General features: G+C 45.4%; 1 protein-coding gene across 1 annotated transcript in view; it reads right to left on the bottom strand.

Moving 5' to 3' along the window:
* Positions 1–12,366, bottom strand: part of ASCC2 (activating signal cointegrator 1 complex subunit 2) — a 45,092-nt gene that overhangs the window by 19,505 nt on the left and 13,221 nt on the right. The window contains exons 5-8 of the mRNA XM_021718121.1: positions 11,466–11,595; positions 6,672–6,739; positions 5,293–5,403; positions 4,078–4,190 (exon numbers count right to left, since the gene is read on the bottom strand). Of these exons, the coding sequence (XP_021573796.1) occupies positions 4,078–4,190; positions 5,293–5,403; positions 6,672–6,739; positions 11,466–11,595 (422 nt within the window). The remainder of the gene's footprint in view (positions 1–4,077; positions 4,191–5,292; positions 5,404–6,671; positions 6,740–11,465; positions 11,596–12,366) is intronic.

Raw genomic sequence — 12,366 nt, forward strand, 5'->3', positions numbered from 1 at the left:
AAAAAAAAAAAAAAAAAAAGAAAACAGTACTTTAGAAGGGGTAGACTGTTTGAACCTTGTAGTTTGAGCCCAGGAGTTCTGTCCTGGGTGACACTGAGACAAAGAAGAGAGAGAGAGAGAGAAAGAGAGAGAGACAGAGAGAGGGAGGAAGGAAGGAAGGAAGGAAGGAAGGAAGGAAGATGACTGTTAGCAGCTCCCTACCTCTTACGACAGCAAACCATAATCTTCCTGATATATCTCTACCTGGAACGGCATGGCTAATCTTGCTTCTCACCTCGGCAACCTCACACCCCCACTTCCCAACTCAAATTCAAACTCTCCACCCCAGCCACACAGCTGATCACTGTCTGGCCAGAAATCAACGCTCCCATAGTCCTCTGGCTTCCTCTCAGGCTAACACCAGCCATAGCTCTCCTCCTCTTCCTCCTCCTTCATGCAGCATTCCAGGCCCACCTCCTCCCCAAGAACTTTCTCACTGTGCTCACCCATGGGGATTCCTCCTTCCCAGAACTAGATGCACTTGCACTTGGAATATATTGCCCTGATAACTGAAAACGAAGCTGCCTCTTTGTTGTGGTGTAATTCTTCCTCCAAACATCTTAAGCTAACACTAACTCAAAGCCAGACAGCTTAAGTGCCTAGGATGGTACTGGGCTTGTCTGTTAATTGGCTGGTTTCTGGCAAGTCTGTATTACTGTAGTGCCATACATAGCAGAGGGTAACTAGGCCAAAAGAGGCAGGCCCTGCTAGGCCCACGGCATAACACCAGAAGAGGACAGAGAGGACAGTTTGGCCCAAACAGTTTCAGCTGTTGCCAGGAAACATTGCTAGTGGGAGGGTAAATTGGAACAAACCCCTATGAAGGGTGATTTGGCAAGATCTATGAGAATTAAAAATGTGCATACCATCTGTCCTTGCAATTTTACTTCTAGGAATTATTCCTCAGATGTACTTGTAAAGGTAGAAAATTATATGTGTGCAAAGTTATCCTTTGTAGTATTTTTCTGTAATAGTATACAACTGAAAAAAACCTAAAGGATCATGGATGGGGTGTGGCATCCAATACACTGGAATTCTACTCAGTCATACTAAAGACAGAGGGAGTGGCTTTATATATGGTTATAGCACCACTGTTAAGTAAAAAAGTAAAATATATGGCTGGGCGCGGTGGTTCACGCCTATAATTCCAGCACTTTGGGTGGCTGAGGTGCGAGGACTGCCTGAGCCCACAGGTTGGAGACCAGTCTGGGCAACTTTTGGCAAGACCTCATCTCTACAATAAATCAAAAAGTTAGCTTGGCGTGGTGGCATGTGCCTGTAGTTCCAGCTACTTGGAAGGCTGAGGCAGAAGGATCACATGAGTCCAGCAGGCCGAGGCAACAGAGTGAGAATACAACTCAAAAAAAAAAAAGAAAAAGAAAGTAAAATATAAACAGTACATATAATACTCATAACATGCCAACATTAGATTTTTTTTTTTTTTAAAAGGGAGGAGATACATAATATGCATATTTGCTCATACACATAAGCATCTCTCTGGAAAATTCCACAAAAAAACTAATGACAATGGCTATGTGTGAGAAACAAAAGGGGGGGAGGGGAAGGCAAGACTTTTCAGGGTATATCTTACTGAGTTTTGAATCATGAGAATGTATTATTCAGTCATAAAATTAAAGGGCATGGCTAGGTACAGTGGTTCATGCCTGTAACTCCAGTGCTTTGAAGTGCCAAGGTGGGAGGATTGCTTGAGATCAGAAGTTCAAGACAAGCCTGGGCAACACAGCAAGATCCCTCGACTCTACAAAAATTAAAAAAAAATTAGTCAGGCATGGTGGCATGTGCCTGTAGTCCTAGCTATTCTGGAGGTTGAGGCAAAGGATCACCGGAGCCCAGGAGTTCAAGATTACAGTGAATTATGATTGTACTACTATACTCCAGTCTGAGTGACAGAGTGAGACCCTATCTCTAAAAATAAAAATAATAATAAAGGACAGAAAGAGATATACTCAGATATACTTGAGTAGATGTGAGAGGAAGAAGGAAAAAAGTTATTATGAGAGGAATAAGCAACAGAGCATGGCCAACTATAGCTCCCTTCAGAGAGTTCTTGAGAACTGAGGTGGCTGCATTTGCTCAGCAGGGTGTTCCTGGCCTCCAGCACAGTTTGAACAGGCTGGGCCAGTCCCAGGCTGTTTGTGGGTCAAAGGCAGTGTCACTTTTAGTTAAAAGTGCTTCTTTCTCTTTTTCCTCACCCTGAGATTAGGTGCAGCCTCTTCTCTGCCTCTGCGGTCCCCTGCAGGAAAGCGAGCTCTTCTAAAACTTAATCCCTACATCTCTAAAGACCCTTTCAAAACCAGGCTGTGCCACATTTGGGGAGACACGTTAACAAAATGGGAAAATGTCTAAGATGAGTGAAAATAAATAGGGTATAAAAATTCTAAGAATAATATGATCTCTAATGGTGATTTTAATTAATTAATTTTAGAGACAGGGTCTCACTTTGCCACCCAGGCTGGAGTAAAGTGGCTTCCATAGCTCACTGTAATCGTGAACTCCTGGGCTCAAGTGGTCCTCCCACCTTAGCCTCCTGAGTACCTAGGACTACAGGCACATGCTATCACACTCAGCCATTTTTAAATTTCTTTTATAGAGACGAGATCTTGCTATTTTGCCCAGGGTGGTCTCAAACTCTTGGTCTCAAGTGATCCTCCTACCTTGGCCTTCCAAAGTGTTGGGATTACAGGCGTAAGCCACTACACCCAATCTCATGGTGATTTTAATTTCCTATTCTTCTGTATTTCCCAAATTTCCTACAAGCATATGACACTTTTATCATGAGAAAAGATACCTTTTTAAAAAGTGGACAGCTACATATAGTCCCATCCTGACCGCTCTCCTCTGGGGAAAATGCTAATTAGCTGATTAGCACTTTATTCTAATATACTCTGGGAGGCTGATGAATCCTAATGTCTGATTTTCACAAGCTGAGGCGATCAAGGAAGGGCCACAGCACCAGCTGCCATCTCTGGCACATGTAAGCACTAGATAAATGTTTTGTTGAATAGGAGAGTAAATGACAGAATGGACAAGCAGCTGGGTGGACAGAGTTGGGCAGCTCCCAGAAGCGGACTATGAATGGTAGGGAGAGGCACCTGGCAAGGGTGACAACCAGAGGCCACTGGGCACAGGCTGGCACCCACGTTTGCCAAGCAATATGCAGGTCGCCAGCTCCTTCACCCTGGCCTGGGAAGACCCAGGTCCGTGTACCCCTTTCTTACTGAACAAGAAATAGATGATCATGGTGCTCAGAGGGTCAAGTGGGCCCTCTCTGTCCCATATTCTCCTCCATGTCTGTCTCCATCCCAGCAGGATCTTTCTGTGACTTCTTCGGATAAAGTCTCCAGTGGCTCCCCACTGCCTATAGAATAAAGGCCCTGCCAGTACATTCAAGGCTTCTCACAATCTGACTTCTACCTACTTACGCAAATTTGGCTCTTGTTACCAGCTCGTTTCCCTGCTGTCCTGGTGTCCCCACCCTAGCCTCATATTGCACTCACTCCACTCCCTGGCTCTCCTCAGAACACTCTGGGCCACTGCATGCTTCACTCTGCCTGCCTAGAATGTCCTCCCCAACACTGCAACCTTTCTTTGTCTGGAAGATTCCTGTTCATTCTTCAAGACCTCTTTTGAGGGTCAGCTGCTGGCCACATGTTGGAGCACTCCTGTTGTTTCTTTGTATGTGTTCTCCCCTGGGCTAGAAGCTGAAGTCCTCAAACTGCTTCTTACTATCACTCCCTGTGCCTGCCCACAATAGAGGCTTTGAAACAAAACAAAGAAGAATCAAAATTATCCTATTCTTGGTTGTGTTATTTTTTTCCCCTCCCCTGTCCTGATCTTAGCCAAAAATGGGAGTGCTTCTAAAATGCAGGCTCCCCATGAACAGGAGCATTATCTGTCTTCCCTGCCACATTCCCAGGCTAGAAGAGGGACTGGCGCATTCTGAGAACCTAGTAAATGTTTGTTAAATGAGTATGTGAACTAGAACTTTTACTTTAACAGTCACCACTATCATCATACCTGTAACAAAAGTCATGCTTCTGGAAGGTTTGGCAAGCTGAAGGAAAGATATCCAGAAAGGCCCAAAGTGTAGTGCAGGTGTCACAAAGGTAGAGAACAATGTCCTTTAGCTCCTGTTGCCAAAAGAAAATACTGTATTACTCTCTTCTGCCTCCACACACAGATCTGAAGACGGTCTGAGACAAGTTAACAGACTCAGGGTCCCCAACAGGCAGGATGTTGCATGGGAGAAAGAGGACACTGGAAGGCCTGGGCAAAGCCTGGCTGGTCCATCTCTAGGAGCACAATCTGGGGCAGTCACCTAGCCTTGCTAAGCCTCAGGTCTTGCTGCCGTAGCTCTATCAGCCTTTTACCCAGTGATGTCTAGGGTGACTTCTAGTTCTAAGTTAATACGATTCTCTCTTCTAAGCCAAAGAAAAACCAACCCTTGAATCTGAAGACAAGATACAGAGAAGGAACATTCCAGCGAGGACAAGAGTATCAAACCACCACTTTCCTTACATTTTAAAGAAGATATGCAAAACATGGGGTGCCTTTTCAGACACTCCTGGTTCTCCTGACAACTCTGAAAAGTAGACTGGGTAGCTATTAGGACGCCCATTTTACAAATAAGGAAATGGAGGTTCAGAGGGATAAAATGACTTGCTCCTACATTTGTCCTTCTGAAATGAGATCACAGGTTCCAGATGCCTCGTTCCTGCTGTAGCTTCAGAGCTTAGTGCAGTGCTAGAAACACATCCAGGCTCCTTGAGTGTTTTGCCTTCTATCTGTCATCCCTGTTAGCCTCCAAGTTCCATGAGAGCAGGCAGCATGTCTGCTTGTGCTTACTGCTTTCCCCTGGGCTTGGTGCAGGGCCTGGCACATGCTGGGGGCTCCTCAGCATAAATTTACTGAATGAATGACTGGCTTAATGAATAACATATGAATGGGTCTGTTGATCTGACATAAGTGAAGACTAGACCCCTGTCCACAGAATTCGAGTTTTTTCCACTACTCTGTAAGTGAAGCTCCCAGAGAGAAATGCAAGCCTGCTGAACATGCTCTAAACCTGAGTGATGGGAATAAATAGCTGCTCACTGAGTTGGGTAAAGGGACTCTGAGCAGGGGAAGAAGCTGCTGGGTCCTCTATCAGGGCAATTTTCCCAGTCTTGGGGCCACCAGGCTCTGGCCAGAGGGACTCAGAAGGAAAAAGGCTGGGCTGAAGGGCAACCTCACCAGGAGAGGCATGTCGCTGGGAGTCAGCCGGCACCTCTCCTCAAGCTTCTGGGGTGTGGAGCTGGCCCCATCCCCTTGCAAGCCACAGTGTTGGAGGATATTGCTGAAGACCTGTGAAAGGCAAGAAGGGACTCTCCCACACCCTGTTCAACAAGGGCTAGAACCCCTGCTCACAGCCAGGGCTGGGTGATTTGAAAACTGCCTTGGAATCTTCGGAATACCTACCCATGTTCCCAGGATACTGGTTGAGATAGTGATCTTCTCAGAAAGCAGGGTCAGAGAAAAAACCGTTAAGATGGGGGTGATGGGAGCATCATTCTTACGGGATTGTGGAGAATATTAAAAAGACAACACAGGGCCAGGTGTGGTGGCAGACACCTACAATCCCACCAATTTGGAAGGTGGGGGTGGGAGGATTGCCTGAGCCTAGAGGTTCAAGACCAGCCTGGGCAACATAGTGAGACCTCATCTCTACAATAAAATTAAAAAATTAGCTGGGTGTGATGGTGCACGTCTGCAATTCCAGTTACTTGGAAAGCCAAGGTGGAAGGATTACCTGATCCCAGCAGGTCAAGGCTGTGGTAGCTGTGAGCATGCCACTGCACTCCTGCCTGGGCAACAAAGTAGATTGACTCAAAAAAAAAAAAAAAAAGTCAACACGTATGTAAAGTTCCCACACTCCTATAGATATTATTTGACTGGATAGACTGGGCAAGTATCTAATAATGAACATTTAAGAAATACCTTTAGCAATAAATAATAGCTTTTAAATTTTCTATAGATGGTTAATTATGGAAACTGTATTAAAATAAAAGAAAAATCAATAGTGAGGAAAAAATAGAGCCCATGATAAAATCATGTTAAGTACTGAACTGGCAACACTGTCTTTAAAGAGACTAGCATACAACTACTCCAAAAGTTTCTGTGAAGAGTGGGGTGGTGAGATTATAGAGGGTAGAGTCACACTCCTTTCTGTTATTTAATATTTTCCAAATTTTATACAATGAACATTATTTTGGAATGGTTTTGTAAAACTTTAAAGCTCTTATTTGAGAAACATAGGTCTCTCAGAGGGATATCCTTGGAGGCATATGGTTGTTGGCAAGCAACACAAAATACAGGCCAAACTCTTTTTGTATGAGTGCCAGGCAGTCCTTAGATTTTAGTCCTATTCATGATGGGAAAAAGGCAAATTTGAAGGGATGTGGTCAGGGGTAGGACACAGAGACTGTCTGGGAGATGGGTTAGAGAAAAAGATGAGAATAAACACCCACCTCCTGCTCTACTCTTCAAGAAAGTCAAGGAATACCATTAAGTTGAAGGAGAGGGGTCTGCTTCCCAAGTTCACCCTCCCCTGGGCAGGGCAAAAGAGCTGGTACCTGAAGGATGGTGGGCAAGGTTTCATCCAGGTCATTATAGTAATTTGGCTGCTGGGTAAAGATGTTTCCTAAAAAGAGAAGAGATAGGTTGGAATTGGGAAAAGGTGGAGGACAGCAAAGAGGAAACATTACAAATAGTCATGACCATGTTCTGTGACCTTCCTCCCTTTTCCTAAACCTATCCTAGCCCCAGGCCTTGCTGGCAATGAGTTTTGGCCCAGCCTAGAAACTTCCCCAGGGTAGGGGAGGGACTTTGCTCAGTACAATTTAACCTTTTAAGCACCTCTGCCTAGTGAATTATGTAAAACACCTGCCCTGGTCAAACCGGTTCACCCTGCTGTGGCCAGGGAGTAATACACTTGGGCACCGTGCCTCCTAGGACAGCTTCAGCTTTGGAAGTGGGAGTTAGTCATCCAGGAAAATTAGGAGCTATGATCTCTTTGCTCAAGAAACCTGGATACAACAATCCAGGATTCTTGCCAGGCCACACCTCCAAAAATGTGAGGAACTCCAGGGAAAAATTTTTTTTTTTTTTTTTTTGAGTTGGAGTCTTACTCTGTCACCCAGACTGGAGTGCAGTGGCCGCTCCTGGCCACCGCAGCCTCGACCTGCTGGGCTCCGGCAATCCTTCCGCCTCAGCCTTCCAAGTAGCCGGAATTACAGGCATGCACTACCACGCCCAGCTGATTTTTTGATTTATTGTAGAGATGAGGTCTCACTGCCCAGGCGGGACATGAACCAGGGAAAAATTTATTTGGAAATTCTTGTATCCTTCACTTTCGGAAATGCTAGGCATACTAATCCATCCTAGTCTGAGGTAAGAAGCCTGAGAGGGATCTGGAGGTAGATTTACCTCATATTTGCAGTCATTCCTATTAGATGAAGCTTGTCTCCGAGTGTATACTATTCTCCAAGTGCTGCTGCTATGAGTGTGTAAGTTAGAGCATATGGTAACTGAAAAAGAAACCAAGTGTTCCGGCTGCCCAAATGGTGAGGGAGTGAGGGAGGGGAGGGAAGGAAGGAGGATCACTGCTAGCTGGGGTATATGATGCTCTGAAATGCCAATGCCCTTGGCCAGGGTTCTTCATCTCACTATAATCCTAGCATCTAAGGCTAGCTGACTGTCAGGATGTTCCGAATTCTACCTGTTCTCTGCCTTTGGGCAGGCATGTCCCTGGTTTCCTTTCTGATGACCCTGCAGTCCTTGCTGGATCCCGGAGGATTTTAAAAATGAATGAGATCAAAAGCCAGATGGGGCTGGGTGAGTAAGCAAGTCATTAGGTGGTTGGACTTTCTGTAATCACTTTCCTTGATGCCACTTTGTTCCTGGATTCCAGAAGGCTGAGCTTGGCTAGCACAGGCTTGTTCAGTGCCTCCCACCTCCAGATGGGTACTAATCCCACAACCTGTGAAGGTGCGTCCGGACCATCTGCACCTACTTCCTACTCCTGACAAACAAGGAATGACTGAGCTATCTCCCTACCAATCTCTGCTCTTCCTCATAAAACCCTCCTATCCCACTCTCAAGGTCAAGTCCAAATTCCTGATCATGGCACAACAGACCCTATGAGATCTGGACTCTGCTGGCATCCTGGGCTACTTTCTCTCCATTTCCCACACTATATTCCTTTCTTGAACCATCTCCAACCTGAGACACAAATCCTATCTCCTCCCTCTGCGTAGGGTGCCCTCCCAGAGCTAACTCTACCACAAGGCAGGTGTCACCCCTCCAGGCAGTGCCTTCTGACCCAGGCATGAGGAGAGGTCTCCTCCTACAACTCCCAGGGCCATTCTGTGTTCCCAATGGCATCCCAACCACCTGGCACTGGGAAGGCACTCCTTCACGATCCTTCCAGCACTAAAGCCTGAATAACAGCTAGGTTTTACAAGCATCAATATAGATCAGATTTCACAATCTATCCTTGGAGTCTTCTGAGTCCCTTTCCTTTCCTTTATCTGATTCCAATGACAGTGAAGATCTTCTAACTTTTGATCTCTTAAAGACATAACAAAAAGGTAAGAACAGCAATGGCATCCTTTGAAATGTCCCTTCTCAGATGAAAGCAGTTCAGAAACCCGGGGTGAACAGGAGATATTGCCAAACAGATCACTGCAGTCCACCATTAGGCCAAGGCCCAATTTATTTCTGGTTTGCAAAGCAGCTCCAAGAGAGTCTAACTGAAAGGCCCTGCTTTCTAAATTATACTTGCTGATGCACAATACCAACCTTGAAAGTTAAAAAAAAGGGCAGGGTAAGGACTGGGCTTCTGCCCACAGACAGTCAACCAGTTCTCTTTCTCCCACCTTCTCTCCCTTGCCAATCCTCTCATAAGTGATCACTTTGCCCAAAATTTTCTGTGGTATAGAAATTAAAGGGTTCCCCTTGTAGTGTCTTCTGTTCCAAGGCTAGAAAGAGAGCTGTGAAATGCGTGTGTACACATGCATGCGTGCTTGTATGAGAGAGTGCACGACTGTGTGTGTGTGTGAGAGAGAAAGAGAGAAAGAAAGAGACTGACTGACTGACTGCAGGCCCCTTCACTGTACCATTCCCCCCTCCCCTCACAAACACACACATGCACACACACAGAGTGAAGGGGCTTTTGTTGCCTGGTCCTGACATCTTTTGTGTTAACCACCTTCTAAGAGCCATAGAAGGTGCTCTCTTTAATAAGCCAGTTTATAATGGTTCTCAATCTGCGGCTCTGAGAACTCTGAAAACACCTCAAAATCTATGAGGGGTATACATTTTTCTGGAGAGAAGCATTCTTCTGATTCTCAAAGGAGTCACTGACCCAAAAGATGAGAAACCTGGGCAGCAGGCAGAGCTTTCTTGCTCCCCCGACGCTACATCCTCTCCACCTGAATCTCCCCCTGCAGCTATCTCACACCCAAAAGAGCCAATGCTGAGCTTGCCTCTACTCATGGGCCCCTTCTCCACCTCCCAAAGGCCTTTTTCTGCAATCAATATTAGTTTTCTCCAGAAATGTTAAGACTTCTCTTTCCAGCTGACCTCACCAAGCCCTGCTTCAGTCTGCTTCCTGGATGTCCTTTTTCACCCCAGCAGCCCAGCCAGGCTTTCACCTTCAAACCCACACTGATGTACCCACCTCCTACAGGGCCTCCTGTCTTTACCCTCCCTACAGGCATGCTGCCAGATTAACCTTGTTAGCAGACGGCTCCTCACTCTACTCCAAGCTCCTAGGGGCTCCATGGCTTCATCACAATAAAAGCTCACGCTTACCAAGTGCTTGTAACATACCAGGCACTGGGCTGAACACTCTACTCACACTAACTCATATTTAATCCCTACAACCGTGCTATGAGATAGTCCTCCCATTCTGCAGATGAGAAAACTGAGGCATAGAGTGGTTAACTGACTTGGTCAAGGTGACATATCCAGGAATAGAGCTGAGATGTGAACTGGGCAATTCAACCCCAAAACCTGCCTTCTTAGCCACCAAGCAATACCACTCCCCAAGTGCTAAAGCCTGGCATGAAGCCCTTCCCAATCTGGCGCCAGTTTCCCCCTCCCCGTCTCCTGCTGCTGCCCTCCTAGGATGCTCCACTCTAACCAAAATGGCCTAACAATTGTTTTTCCAACTAATGGTGCCTTCTGTTGCTAACTCACTCCATACTCTCAGTCTGTAATAATATTATAAAGGAGCTTTCCCTGGAAACATAAAAACAGATTAACTGATGATTAGGTAATAATTAGATTTCAATGAGAAACTAGAGGTTGTTCCAATGAAAAGGCTAGATACAAAATTTCATATATACCATGATTGAATATGGTTAAAAAATACACACGGAAAAAGACCAGAAATAAAAAAATAAACAAATTATGCTTCAGGTAGGAACTTGGTAGTTGCGTTCCTGCTTCTTTTTACTTTATATCCTTCTAAACTTTTCTAAATTAACACATTATTTTTATCATTAGAAAAAAAAAGGAAGGGGGGAAGGAGGGAGATCATGATAAGGAATAACTAGCTTTGTAACTAAGTATTTAGAAGACCATGTCCTACAATCTCAAAGTAAGGAGGGCTGGCAGGGGTATCTAGAGTGAACACCTCTGTGTGCCGGGCCTAATGCCACACGCTTCCCAGAGGAATCCATTGGGGTGCTCCCTCTGTAGCATTCCAACAAAGCTTCTGTTTCTGAACAAACCTTCCAGCCCACTGCCTGCTGATGCCTATTCCTTTCACAACCCAAAAGAGGTTGTCTCTGAACTCTGTCCCCATCTTCTCTCAGCAACAATACAATGACATTTTGAGGCAGCCCCATCATCCCTGAAGCAAAGAGGCAAAGAACTAGAGCAGCAAAGAACAAGAGCTTGAAAGTTCGTCTCAGCTGGGCCCCTTATTAGTCGTGTCCTCTTAGGCAAGTCCCTTGCGTTTTAATCTCAGTTTCCTTATCTGTAAATGGGGATGACAATAGCACTTATCTCATAGGGCTGCTGTGAGGATTCAACTGACATAACACACATGAAGTGCTCGGCAGAGGGCCAGGGGCCCTGGAGCACACCCAAATACAGATAGATGAGTTATCACTGCTGTTCTTACCCTTATCACCAGAGGAAACTTCCCCAAGACACCAAGATCCTTGAGGAACAGCTCATACTTTTGTCTCCACTTCCCCATTGCCGCCAACTTACCTCTTGGAGTTAACACTCATGTTATCTGTTAAGTAATTTCCCAGCACTCCTCGGCCCTACTGCCCTGAATTCCCCTGCACTAAGCACAGGCCTTTGCAATCTCTAGTTCAGCATGGGGGGGTCCAGACCTGCATCCTACACACCTATCATCTTCTGGAGCAGCGGTGAGTTGCCTTTTCCAAAGAGTACACAGAGGTCCAAGATCTTTGGGATATCAAAGAGGAAGTTATTGTACAGGATTTCTCCAAACGCAGAGGGTGAAATGAAGTGGTCCTAAGGAAAAGTGTGGAGAGAAAGGATTGAGGCTTTCTAAATGCTCATATACACTATAAAGTAACAGCAAACTCAGGAGAAACACCTTTGGGTCCATCAACTGATGGTCTGTTCATACTGTGGACATGTCTGACCCTCATGCACAGATCTGGAACAGCAGCCATTCTCTCTTTTAATCAAAAAGGAATGAAAGTATACTATCAAACAGTCAGTTGGGGATTAATTCTCAAGTATTTACAGGTAAATTAGTATGATGTCTGGGATTGCTTTAAAATAATCCAAGAAATAAGAGAACTCATGGGGAGAGATAAAACAAGACTGGCAGAATGCTGTTATTGTTGAAGCTGGGTAATGGGTACATGGGATTCATTGTACTCCATTTATGAAAATATTATATATGTATATATTTGAAAATTAGCATACTAAAAAATGTTTAAGGCTGGGTGCAGTGGCTCAAGCCTATAATCCCAGTACTTTGGGAGGCCGAGGAGGGAGGATTGCTTGAGCCCAGGAGTTCAAGACCAGCCTAGGCCATGTAGCGAGACCTCATCTCTACAAAAAAAAAAAAAAAGAAAAAACTAGCTGGGCATGGTGGCATGTGTCTGTAGTCCCAGCTACTCAGGAGGCTGAGGTGGAAGGATTGCCTCAGTCCAGGAGGCTGAGGCTGCAGTGAGCTGCACTCTAGTCTGGGCAACAGAATGAGACCCTGCCTCAAAAAAAAAAGTGTGTTTTTTTTTTTGAGTTGGAGTCTCACTCTCACCCAGACTGGAG

Source organism: Carlito syrichta, unplaced genomic scaffold (genome assembly GCF_000164805.1).
Source record: "Carlito syrichta isolate Samal-C Ts95f unplaced genomic scaffold, Tarsius_syrichta-2.0.1 Scaffold311843, whole genome shotgun sequence".
Classification (NCBI taxonomy): domain Eukaryota; kingdom Metazoa; phylum Chordata; class Mammalia; order Primates; family Tarsiidae; genus Carlito; species Carlito syrichta.